Source organism: Bos taurus, chromosome 8, assembly GCF_002263795.3.
Source record: "Bos taurus isolate L1 Dominette 01449 registration number 42190680 breed Hereford chromosome 8, ARS-UCD2.0, whole genome shotgun sequence".
Lineage (NCBI taxonomy): Eukaryota > Metazoa > Chordata > Mammalia > Artiodactyla > Bovidae > Bos > Bos taurus.
The window spans coordinates 21728019-21740696 of NC_037335.1; the positions used below are offsets into that span (position 1 = coordinate 21728019).

The window sequence follows — 12678 nt, forward strand, 5'->3', positions numbered from 1 at the left end:
TACTATTGCCAAACCTCAATCTCCTCACATTCAAGTTAGTGGTTGGACAAAATGTTTTGTAAGATTGTTTGAGTTTTAAACTTATTGTAAAGGGTAGGAAATGTATAAAGTACTATGTAAATTAACTTAAGTTTTAAAATTATAAAACAGTTTTAAAAATTTGAAAACTGTCCCTAATGGATGTTCTCCCCAGTTCAAAAGGCAAATGGATACATGCACATCATCACATAATCCACGTAAAGAATCCAGCAACTCTAGCGCTCTTATGTTGTTGTATCAGATCTCTATTGTATAATGTAACTTCTTTGAGAGCACATTTTACATTCGGTATCCTCTATAGAATCTAGCACTTTTAAAATAACATTCAACAAATGAATTAATATAGTGGAAATACCTTAAAAATCACCAAGTATTCTAACCTGAATGGCATTTAGGAGATTCAAGAATCCCAAGAAATTGTATTCAAAACTATGTCTGTAAACCACTTTGCAGAGTTCTTTGGTTTTATCAGTCTCAAAGAGATCTACCATCCAAAATGGTTCCTTCATTTAGTATATATTAATTGAATATCAACTACTTGCCAAGCATTATACTATGATTTAGGCTTGGAATCTAAAACCTTTTTAATAAATAATGAATATTAACTGTATCAAATCTTTATAAGATCTGCTTTCTCACATTCATATCATTAAAAATAATGCATACTCTATTACACATTTACATCCTAAATCAGCATCAGATTCTATGCAGTTATTTAATATGCTATTTGCTGGTAAAATATACTTTAGAAATATATTCTTATCTGGCTCAATGGAAAAGTCTAAAGATGATAGAACCAACAGAGCTTAAATGTATAATATACAGACAGTAAGATACACAAGTATATATAAACACACACATACACACACACATACACATAATTTAAGAAATCTTTAGTAAATAATGCTGTCAAATTCTTTTAACCATCTCTAATTCATCAACTATTTCACACCACAGCTGAATTTCCATTTATTCCTAACAACAGAATAGAGCTCCAATCCTTTAAAAGATAAATGATGACAAATAAAGAAAATTTCATAAAATTGTTTTGTTCTCAGGGACTTCCCACTGACTAAAATAAATAACTTTCAAATTCTCTAGATGGAGAACAAAAGTAATTTTAAAATCTCAAGAAAACCTTTAAAATTTAATGACAATTTTTCCCCTTGGAAATCTCTTATCCCCTCAATGCATTAAGCATTATGTATCTAGAGTCATTTAATATTCATATGAGCAGCTATTTAAGTTTTCTGAATAAAATGATTTTTACCTTTGAGAATGGCTGCCATAGTCCTGCCATAAACATATGGAAAAGGTTATTTCCCCAGATAAAAGCATAAGCCTAAAGATTTAAATCCTCATCCTCATTAGATGTTCATTTTATAATATGAAAATTAAATATAGCGTGATCCAAAATAACCATTTTCAAAAAATGGTTACATCATACTAATATTAGGAACCATTTGTATCTAATTTCTACACCATTCCAGCACTTAGCTGCAATTAGTGATAGTGGCCAGGAGATGGAGCATTTCTCATTTCCTAAGATTTACTTCATAGACCTTTGTTTAACTCAAAAAAGTGTCCTTTAAACAGAAATGTTTTATAAATGGCACTTATCACCAATGGCAGATAGGAATGAAAAACAAGGCATTCAGAAAAAAATAAGGACTTAAATGTCTCAAAAGTTTTACTAACTACTAATCACTTATATGTGAATAAAATACTTTGAATACCTTTTATCTCTCCTGTGTAGAAGAAGCAGAAGGAGGAAAAAAAGTTTAGAATACTACTTAGAATTACCTCAATTTTTCAATTCTTACTTCCGGCTCATTTTATATAATCCTAGACTGCTTCATAATGTATGTTATAATTATATGCTCCATTTTTTCAATGAACTAAAAACAAGTATAGTTTTAAATTGGGAATTTACAACCGATATCTTAGGGAGAAAATTCATTAAAGTAAAAATATTTCCTGAAATGGTTTTATTCAAGGCACACATGATGTTTAAATGTTTCTTTCACTTAATAAATGCTAAAGAAGAGTCTTTAGATCTCAAATCTATTATATTGCTTGTAAAAAAAAAATAGCATTTTTAAAGACTGATACGTAGTGAACACATTAATAGATGTGGGTATGTGGGTTATAGTGCATGCTTCTAGAAATACTCCAGAAAGGGAGGTAGGCAGATGCATTACAGGTTGCTCTGATTTGGCCTGGAATACAGTCTGCCACCAGTTACTGAGTCTTTGATGGGAAGGTAAGAAGAATCCCTAATCATTCCTGAAAAGGCATAATCCAGAGCTGGCCTACAAGGCAATGATGGTACCAACCCAGGAGTCAGATAGGGAGACATGAAACCAGACAGCCCTCTCCCTGGAGAGGAATATGCCAGTCGAAATGGACTGATACCTAGTCTAGGATTTAAGCTATAGAGACTTGAATCACCTCCGTAAGAAGCAGAAGAAGTGTGAAGGGGAGAGAAAGCTGATTTATTTCCTAGAGTTCCAAAACCAATTCCAGCTAAACTAAAATTCGAAACTCTCGGAAAAGCTGTGTTTTCCAATGCTCCTGAATTTGCTAGGTCCCTGGTGTCTGGTTTGTGTTCTTTTCCATTTAGGATCTCTTCAATAGCTTGGACAACATCCCCTTTGCAGAACTGCAGAATGCCTTCTAGCCTGCTGCGTCTGTAACTTGGGAAAATCTTGGTAAGGATATCAAGAGGATCTCTTGGTCTAGAGGACACAGTGGGATGGCTGGCTGTAGAATCAGTGAAGTCTTTGGCCCACTCACTTTCATTTCCTGATTCCAAATCAGAGGATGACAGGGACCTGGGACTCTCTTCCCCTCCTGACTGCTCCCCAGGATGAAGAGACTGAATGCTATCATCCTTGTTTGGGTTTTCTGAAATAGATGACCTGATGTTTTGTTTTCCAGTGACATCATTAGACTTAGGAGATGATCTCAGGGTAAACTGATGGGATTTAGACCCCAGTTCTTCTTGTCCACTCTGGCATGAGTCACATTTACTCTCCTTTTGTCCTGGGAAGAGGAAAAAAAGGAATGAAATAAAGGGAAAATGTCCAAGAACAAAGTACTGCCCACCTATAATTAATGCTGGATAAAATAACTTGTTTACTCATAGTATATTAATAATACTTATTATTCACTGTAAAAGATGTTAATGAACAAAAATTTTTAAATATCATTTGAAAATGCAAGTGTTGCAATAGTGGGAAAATGCAATTTATCATGTCATTTAAGGATCACAAAGTTCTATAATATACAAATGCTGTAGTTATTTAGGAATCAGAAAGTAAAATCTATTGTTACCCTAAAACTGTTAACACCAATATTTTACATTATTTGCCCCATTTAGCAACTCAAAATTTTCATAAATTTTACCCAAGTTTTGTTGTTATTCACATGAGGGCTTTTTTCCCACAGTGACAATATGCAAAAAGCACTAAATAAAACAATTGTTTAGATAAGAAATCAGAAAAAAAGAACAATCTTACTATTAAAATGAATATTCTATTTAATCACTAATGCTAAATTTCAAAAACTGGTTTTTCACTCACATTTCAGGTTCCAAATAAGGTTCCTGAATAATGTGAAAAAATAGCAGAATTTTTCATTTCCTTTCAAATCTAAACCAATAATGACAACTGCTATACCAATCTCAAATCATATCAGAGCTTGTGTGAGACACAATAGAGAGTTGATATTTTTCATAATCCTCTGTAAAATATGGACTTTCTCATTAAATCTCTAGGGAATATCAGTAAATGAGTTTATAATCAATTTGTTTCTAAAAGAAAATAATTTACAGCACTCTTTTCACAATTGGAATCTGCATATACTTTCAAAGTATCTTGTAGAAAATATTAGTCATTTGCCTTAACTCATAACTCCCTTTCAATATTAAGGGAAATGTTCCGAAAACAGTTTCACAGAAAAATCTGATTTTCTATCTCAATATGTTGAGCGTAGGAATATTAATAAAACAAGACTATCTTTCAATACTTTTTGCAAGGCTAATGCCAGGAAAACAATAATAAATATTTTTATTTTGATTTACATTTACTCTTAATCTATAGATGGAGTTTCTCTATTTCCATTAGAAAGTGTAAACTGTCAATGAGGTATTCAGTTTTATTGTCAAACTTTCTTTTCGAACAAGATTTATGAACTAACAAAACACATATAGCAATGATTTGCAATGCTCCTATGTTTTCTCAAAGAGCAGTCCTATATTCTAAGCAAATATCTACAGTTTGTTTTATAAAATTAAATGTGTACAATTTAACACATTGAGAATGAAAATGCTGTCATTACGTCAAACATGACAAAAAAAAAGTCTTTTTTTTTTTTGCTTCTGCAAAATCACAAAGACTCTAGAATTTTCACCTTTAAATAAAACAATAAATGTCATCTAATGATATAGAGATAGATCGGCCTTGGTCTGCCACTCCATTTTATTTATAAATATGACTCACTACATATGACCCCTTGAACATGTAAGGTATCACAGTTTCATCTCTATAGTAATTTTCATCTCTATAGTAATTTATGCATAAAACACAATACAATGTAATGAAATACTGATGGCATCAGACTGTCTAGAAAATAAGCGTCTTTAAAATACTGCAATATTGTTATGTCATCTCTTTTCTCTCAACTCCTATAGCTGGTTTTTATCATTGAATGCTATGTATTATACTGTAGTTTTAGGACACATATAATTTTCCTTCTTTTGATTATAATATTCTTTTGTGTAGGAAAATCTTATTCACCTCTGAACCACTGTTTGTTTAATGAATAAATACACTAGTTTACTACAGTTCATGGATATTGTATAAGAGAAGGTAGTCAATTTAGAAGTGTCTTTTCAAAAAAAAGAGGTCAACTGAGGCAAACAATAAAATAAAATAAATGATCTATAAACATCACCCTCTCAAAAAAAATCACATAAGTCAATGCCTAGCAGAAGGTTGACAGTCAGATCTCATTGTCAATTTAGTTTGCAGAATTTTAATTTTTGCTTCTTTTTATAGCAGTTTTGCCTAACAACTTTATTCTTCAGCCCTCCTTGATTTTTGATGAGAAATGTTTAAACTACATTTTGTCCACTGACACAAACTAGAACATGGACAAAAAGTGACATAGGTGAAAACAAAATCATATATGTCTTATTTAAGTAGAGTCTTTTTTCAAAAGTAAATGCTGTGATCTGTTAAGAGCTGCAATTTTCACAATTCAGAGAGGTTTTCTAATTAATAACTTAATACATCATTATATTTTAATTTCATATGACTCAACCTATCTTGGATTTATACAAAAACACCAAAATGACATTTTCGTGCAAGAATGACCTACTGTAGAATTATGAAATTTGCTAAAATACAGTAAGATTTATGTTAGCATGAAAGGTTAATTTGGGATAACCTTAGTCAAAAAAAGAAATCTTTTTACCTGACATAGAGGGTAAAGGCAGTTTGTAGTCAATAAGAGAAAAAAATTAAAACTTATTGGATAAGAAATCTCTAAGGTTAAAATCCCCAAAGATAAGAAATTCTTGGACTTTGAAATTCATATCAATGGTTTTACAAACCTAAATTTAGAAAACCTAAATTTCTTTCCTATGAGAAGAGGTAAAACTTGAAATGTTAGAGTTTTCTACACTGTTGGAGGCTAAAAAGCAGCTGAAGAAAAGAGGTGGAACGCTTAAAATTTTTTAAAGAGTAAAAATGCTTTGGAAGATTTCAGTCTCTTCCCCACTTCTAGTTGATCTGTCCCACAGGTAAAGACTGTACTCCCAACCACAAGTGAGTTTTCCATGCAAGATCACCATTAACTCTGGTTTTGCAACTAAAAAGAATACAGAGCAAGCTCAAAATGCAGTTTCTTTCATTAAGTTTTTCACTCAATCTTTGCTCTAAGTTCTTCTCTCGCAGAGAAATTTGGGCACAAACTGCATTCCTAGAATGAGTTCCTCAACTGATCACTGGCACTTCATTTTTTCATTTATCCTATCATCTAAGGGGACAGAAAGCCCTAAGGAAGTGAATGTGATAAGTCTCTAAGCAGTTTCCCAGAACCTAAATGCTTCTTTTAAGTTCTTTCTCGCCCTCCTCCATGCCATGGCTGCTTATTTCAAAGATTTTTTTTCCTCCTCCAAAACAACCATTTTTATTTTGCAAAGAGCAAATGTGAGATCTACTCACCTTGTTTTTCCTCTATATAATCTGGCTGGAAAATTTCGAAAACAGGGGTCGCCAGACCACTAGCCTGTCTCGAGGCACTCAGTCCCAGAGCAGTCACCGTCGCAGGGCCGCTCGAGGTCGTCTGGGAAGTCTCGGTTCTGCTGCTGCCTCCGGATGACCGACCCCCTGGCCCTGAGGGTCCAGGGTACAGAAGCCTTTGCAGCCCCCGAGCCTCGCTCTCCTCTTGGGCCTGCTGTCTGCGCAGCGCCACCTGTGCGGCCATGACACGCTGGCGTTCGGCGATCAGGGTGCACTTGGCACACGCGCAGTCCCGCCAGCGACAGAAGCGCTTGTGGCCCTTGAGGGCTGACACCACTCCGTGGTTGCGACAACGGGCGCACTTGGGTGTCCGTGGGTAGCCACCGGCCACAGCGCCCACCCCCCTTTCCAGTTCGGCAGGCGGCGGGCAACCTCCGCTTCCCGCGCTGGAGGCTGCCCTCAGAAAGAGGCTGGACGGGCGCAGGAAAGTTGGAGGAACAGGTATCCCCGGGGGTACCGGTAACGCCGGAGACGGGGGCGGAGGGGCCGCGACCACCAGTCCCGGGGCCAGGTGGAGTGGGCCGCTGCGGCTGCGGTCTCTACTGCCACACTGTGACTGCTCCATTTCCGAGAAGTGTCTGGTGAGGGAGGAGTCGCAACAGAAGAGTGCTCAATCCGTAGCTAACCCTGTGGGATGCGGGAGCCGAGAGGGCCCGCCTTGGTCCCTCTACCTACCACCTCCACACCCACAAAGTCTGACACAATTCCCGCGATGAACTTGGGGACAACCGCTTCCCAGAGCTGGAGACTCGAAGAGGCGCAGAAGCCCACTGAGCCTCTTAAAGTCCCAGGGCGCTAAGTTAATGCCGTGCTCTCCGCGCTCCTTCGCCTTCGGAAGCAAGAGAAGGCAAGACTGCAGAGGCTACCCCGCCCACTGAATCTACTGGCCAAGGGCTGAAACTGGGGAGGGAGGGCCGCGGCGGGACCTGACCGTCTTGGGAGGAGGGGCGGTGGGAGACACAAGAAATTGCCCCTTCACGCACACACAAAAGCTCTTTTCTCCCACTTGCTTCTCCATGAATTCCTCAATGTATTTTTTTTGAAAGATAATCTTCTCTCCTTCCCCATGCCTCTTTGTCCTTCGTAAATTAAGCAAGATTTGAAGTTCTTTCCCCAGTTCCTAGCTCCTCCTACGATCTGAAGATTTGAACATGGAGTTCTCCGTTTCTTTCCTTTTCCCAGATGAAGTGTTTAAGATGGTGTGTGTGCTCAGTCGCTCAGTCGCTCAGTCGTGTCCGACTTTTTGCGACGCCATGGATTGTATAGCCTACCAGGCTCCCCTGCCCTTTGGATTTTCCAGGCAAGAAAACTGGAATGAGTTGTCATTTCCTTCTCCAGCTTAATTGGTAGCACGGTCGAAATTAATGAGAAAGAACAAACAAGCTGCAAATATTACCCACACCTGAAAGATACCTTATTTTAGGGCCTTAGGGCTGCGGCAAACAGTGGATAAGTATTTAAGGGACCTGACTCACGTTCAGAATCTTAACATGCATCTCTTTATTTAGACATGCAAATTTGGATTCTATATATCATATTTTGACATATTATCATCCAAAGAAACCCTAATGAATTTCTTATCTATAACTACTTATAGGTAGCAATTGTGTTAAAACTTTCAAAAATACTTCACATTTCTATGGTAAAGTGTTGGGGAGGGTCATCTAGACCATTCTTTAAACATGCTATTATTAATTACACACTTAAAATATGCACTTAATGCCTTTAATTGTAAGAAAATATCATATTGCTTTTAAACCAAAAGACAATTTAAAGTAGGAAAGTAAAAAATAAAATAAAAAATAAAGCAGGAAAGTCATGAGTGTGTTCCTTAATGGAAAAGAGAGTCAGGGTTCTATCAGTTTTTCAAGGTAATATTCAACTGCCTTGACAGGCAATTCATATTCTAGTACTAAGATAGCAAGTAATAATGAAATTTTTACCATTCCACCTATTGACATCCAGGGAAGACATTGCTAATCAATATGGGCTTGCTCTTACTGGCCCACTTTACACCAACATCACCATTACCATCCTCCCATATTGGCATCCTGATATTCTATCATAGAACTTCCCCACCCTTCCTAAGTATTAGAACTGCCTAGGAGAGCGACTTCACTTTCACTTTTCACTTTCATTCACTGGAGAAGGAAATGGCAACCCACTCCAGTGTTCTTGCCTGGAGAATCCCAGGGACGGGAGAGCCCGGTGGGCTGCCGTCTATGGGGTCGCACAGAGTCAGACACGACTGACGTGACTTAGCAGCAGCAGCAGCAAGGAACTTATATAAATACTCTAAACCAAGTATTCTGATTCTTTTTGCTCTGAGTCTTTTAAACTCTCAAGGTGAAGATTATATATAACCAAGGTTTTGAACTGCCACTGTGGGATCTATTCCTAACCTCTGTGGAATCTACAATACCCAATTTTCTCAGACTTCTATATCTTTGCTCAAGCCACTCCTGCCTAAAAGCTATTTATTCCCCTATTGTGGAACTCACATCAAATGTATGAGTAATGAGTTTTCAGTGCTATATGGATCATTAAAGCACAGTGAAATACCTAGTGAGAAAACAATTCCTTTTTTCTACTATTTTTCAATAATCTTGATTACATAAAAGAAAATGCTCAACTTGGTATAAATATGACTATCATTTGTTAAGCCTTATCAATTATGCTTTAAAAAAAAATTAAAAGCACCTCAACAAGTAACACCGTTTACCTAGAATTTAACACTATTTTTCTGTTTTTATTTGATTTTCAGTTATCTTCCAATTATGGCAAGTGATATGGATTTTCACCCAAATAAGTGAAAATAATTCTTAAAGTAAACATATTTAAATAAAATGTGTGTCTATTGAGATGCAAAATGACAAAATGTGTGAAAGATTAAAAACAAACCTTGTTGATAAAAAAAAATAATGGAAATTGAAATAAATGGAGAGAGAGACCATTTCCATCAGTCAGAAGACTCAACATTCTAAATATAGTTCTACCTAAATTGATCTATAGATAAATTCAACCTCAAAATTCCAGCAGACTTTTTTAGTAGAAATTGTCAAACCTGCTCCAAAATTCATTTTGAAATGCCAAGGAAAGACCTGGAATGCCAAAACATCTTTGAAGAAAAAAGGATAAATAAAGTTTCAAGGCCAATAATATCTTACTTCAAGAATTATTATGAAGTTATAAAAATAAAAACAGTACATTAGTGATAAAAAGATAGAAAAATCAACCAATATGGCAGAACAGACAGTTTTAGAAACAGACTTACCCAAAAATAGACAACTGATTTTAGACAAAGGTATGAAGACAATTCAGTGGAGAAAGGACATTTTTTTCTCAACAAATTCTGCCAAAAAAATTGAACTGCTGCTGCTGCTGCTGCTGCTGCTGCTGCTAAGTCGCTTCAGTCATGTCCGACTCTGTGCGACCCCATAGATGGCAGCCCACCAGGCTCCCCTATCCCTGGGATTCTCCAGGCAAGAACACTGGAGTGGGTTGCCATTTCCTTCTCCAAAGAAAATTGAACATCTGTATGCAAAAAAAAAAAAAAATGTTTACCTTTGATCGGTGCCTTATAGTTATAAATATATACTCAAAATGGATCACAGACCTAAATATAAGTCATAAAATCATGTAACACAGAACACCTTTGTGATCCTGGTTTTGCAAAGGAATTCTTATCTACAACACCAAAAATATGATTCATTAAAAAGAACAAATCAATAAATTTTACTTTATCAAAATTAAATAAATTTCTTCTTCAAGAGGCACTATTAAGAAACTGAGAGAAAATAGTTGTATTACATATATCTGTTAAAGGACATGTATACAGAATGTATAAACAAACTTCAAAACTCAGTAAAAAAAAAATATTTTAAGTGATTTGAACAAACAAACATGTCACCAGAGAAGATATATGGGTGGCAAATAAGCACAACAAAAGATTTTGGACACCATTAGTCACTAAGAAAATGCATATTAAACTTACCATGAAGTACCATTACACATCTATTAGAATGGCTAAAATTTGAAAGATTAACCATATCAAGTATTGATGAGAATGTGGATAACTAGAACTTTCAAACACTGCTTATGGAAATGTAAAATAGTATAATCACTTTGCAGACCAGCTGACAATTTCTTTAAAAGTTAAACATGCTCATATTATATGATCCAGTCATTATATTCCACTCCTAGGTATCAATTCAAGAGAAATTAAGCAAATGTTCAGTAAAAAAAATTCATATCAGATTTATTTATATAGATGCAAATTGGAAAAACCCTAATGTTTATCAATAGTTTGTATAATCATATAACGGAACAAACTAAAGTACATTGATACATGCTATGACATGAATGAATCTAAAAATAATTATTCTGAGAGAAATACAAAAATGAATATATACTATATGATGTGATTTATATAAAATCCTTGATATTTATAATCACATTAAGCACATCAGCAGTTCCTGGAAATGGGTTGTGGAGGGGCAGTGAAAGATGGGCATTAAGGATTACAAAGAATCAAAAGAAAACTTTTGGAGATGATAAATATGTTAGTTATTTCAATTGTGATAATGACTTTACTTGTGTAAACATACATCAAAACACCATTTGTGTATAATAAATATGTGCAGCTTATTGTATATCAATTATACTCTTATAAAGCTGTTATAAAAAATAAAACTCCTTATTACTTCTGGAAGAAGAATGGAATAAAATAGCATTCTGAGCAAAGACAATCCTAATCTTATCACCCAAAGCTAGAGCAATGATTTTAAAAGCTGTATTTCTTCTCAAATACACTGGAAAGCCTGAATCTCTTCCCCTCTCATAATAGTACTTTATACTTTCTCTTAAATTATATATACATTCCCCTCCCCTGCTTTTTACTGCATCTAACAGCAACTTAATACTGTAACTATTCTTATAAATCATTAAGAAGATGTTAACAGCTGCAATTTAGCAGTGGCAACAGTTTCACCAAGTGAAAAGGTGATGAGAAAAAAAAAAAAAAACCTTACTTTTAATTAAACTGCATACAAGTATCACAGATATGTCATTTACAAATTTATTCTAAATAAAGTAAAAGAAAAATGACTAATAAATAGGAAACATAGTGGCAAATCAGAAGGAAGGGAAGCTAATAAACAGAATTTCTCCCAAACTCAAAAACATCCATGCATCTCCTTTTTTAATTATTATTGATTTTTATTCCAATTCCTCATTCACTCTAAACTCTTATAGTCAACTGCCATTTTTTGTTGGTTCACTATACCAACTACTCAGCACAGAGAAGTGGAAGTGTGAATCAGCAACTGTAAAAATAGACCTGGCTCTTGTAGTAACTAAGCTACAAGATCTTAGGTAAGACTAACCCAGTCAGCTTCACTTTTCCCATTGGCAACTGAAAACATTGTCATTTACAAGGATATTTCTAAGTCTATGGGTCACTTCATCTGTCAGTTCTAGTCTGAAGTTATTTTTCATTAATGTTCTTAGTCTCTGAGGAACCTCATTACTACCCCCATTAAGGCCTCAGTCAAAGCATCTCTTGTCTTTATATATTGTACTAACTGGCAGCAAAGGAAAGTTAAAGAGGATATGCTTAGTTTGGCTAGAAGGTTCTGGCAAGAAGACTATGGATTTGGAAGGAAAAGCTTTTAAATTGCTTATTCTTCTGTGCATAATTCACTCCATGCTTCAGGATACATGTGAACACACCTTATACAGCCCAACTACTCCAAGGCTTCGCAGAGCCATGTGTGCTATGTGCTCAGTTGCGTCCAGCTCTTTGCAGCACCGTGGACTATAGCTTGCCAGGTTGCTCTGTCCATGGAATTTTCTAGGCAAGAATACTGGAGTGTGTGGTGCCATTTCCTGCTCCAGGGGATCTTCCTGATTCAGGGATTGAACCCATGTCTTTTGTGTCTCCAGCATTGGCAGGCAGGTTCTTTACCATTAGTGCCACCTGGGAAGCCCTCTGAGAGGCATGAAAAAAACTGAAAGTGAAGTCGCTCAGTCGTGTCCGACTCTTTGTGACCCCATGGACTGTATTCTACCAGGTTCCTCCATCCATGGGATTTTCCAGGCAAGAACACTGGAGTGGATTACCATTTCCTTCTCCAGGAGATCTTCCCAACCCAGGGATTGAAACCAGGTCTCCCACATTGTAGGCAGACGCTTTACCATCTAAGCCACCAGGGACATCCATATTGGTGTGCTAATGTCATTTTTTGTGGGTTTTGAGGGGAAGTTTGAACTGCTCTTCTCTTTCTCTGGGGTTTCTCAAGAGTCAATTGAGTATTACCATGAGAGAGAGGCT

The 12678-nt window shown here is 36.1% G+C and overlaps 1 protein-coding gene across 1 annotated transcript; it reads right to left on the reverse strand.

Annotated features, from left to right (window-relative positions):
- Positions 1-2236: 2236 nt before the first annotated feature.
- Positions 2237-7191, reverse strand: DMRTA1 (DMRT like family A1). Its single transcript, NM_001192640.1, has 2 exons — positions 6270-7191; positions 2237-3084 (listed from the first exon to the last, which is right to left on the reverse strand). The coding sequence occupies exons 1-2, from the start codon at positions 6910-6912 to the stop codon at positions 2237-2239; spliced, it is 1491 nt and encodes a 496-aa protein (NP_001179569.1). The 5' UTR covers positions 6913-7191.
- Positions 7192-12678: the final 5487 nt, after the last annotated feature.

Bases quoted from the DNA above. Each gene is read 5' to 3' on its own strand.
- DMRTA1 (NM_001192640.1), bottom strand. From the start codon at position 6,912: ATGGAGCAGTCACAGTGTGGCAGTAGAGACCGCAGCCGCAGCGGCCCA. The intron at 3,085-6,269 runs GTGAGTAGATCT...TCCTCTTCCCAG, and splicing joins TTATATAGAGGAAAAACAAG to GACAAAAGGAGAGTAAATGT.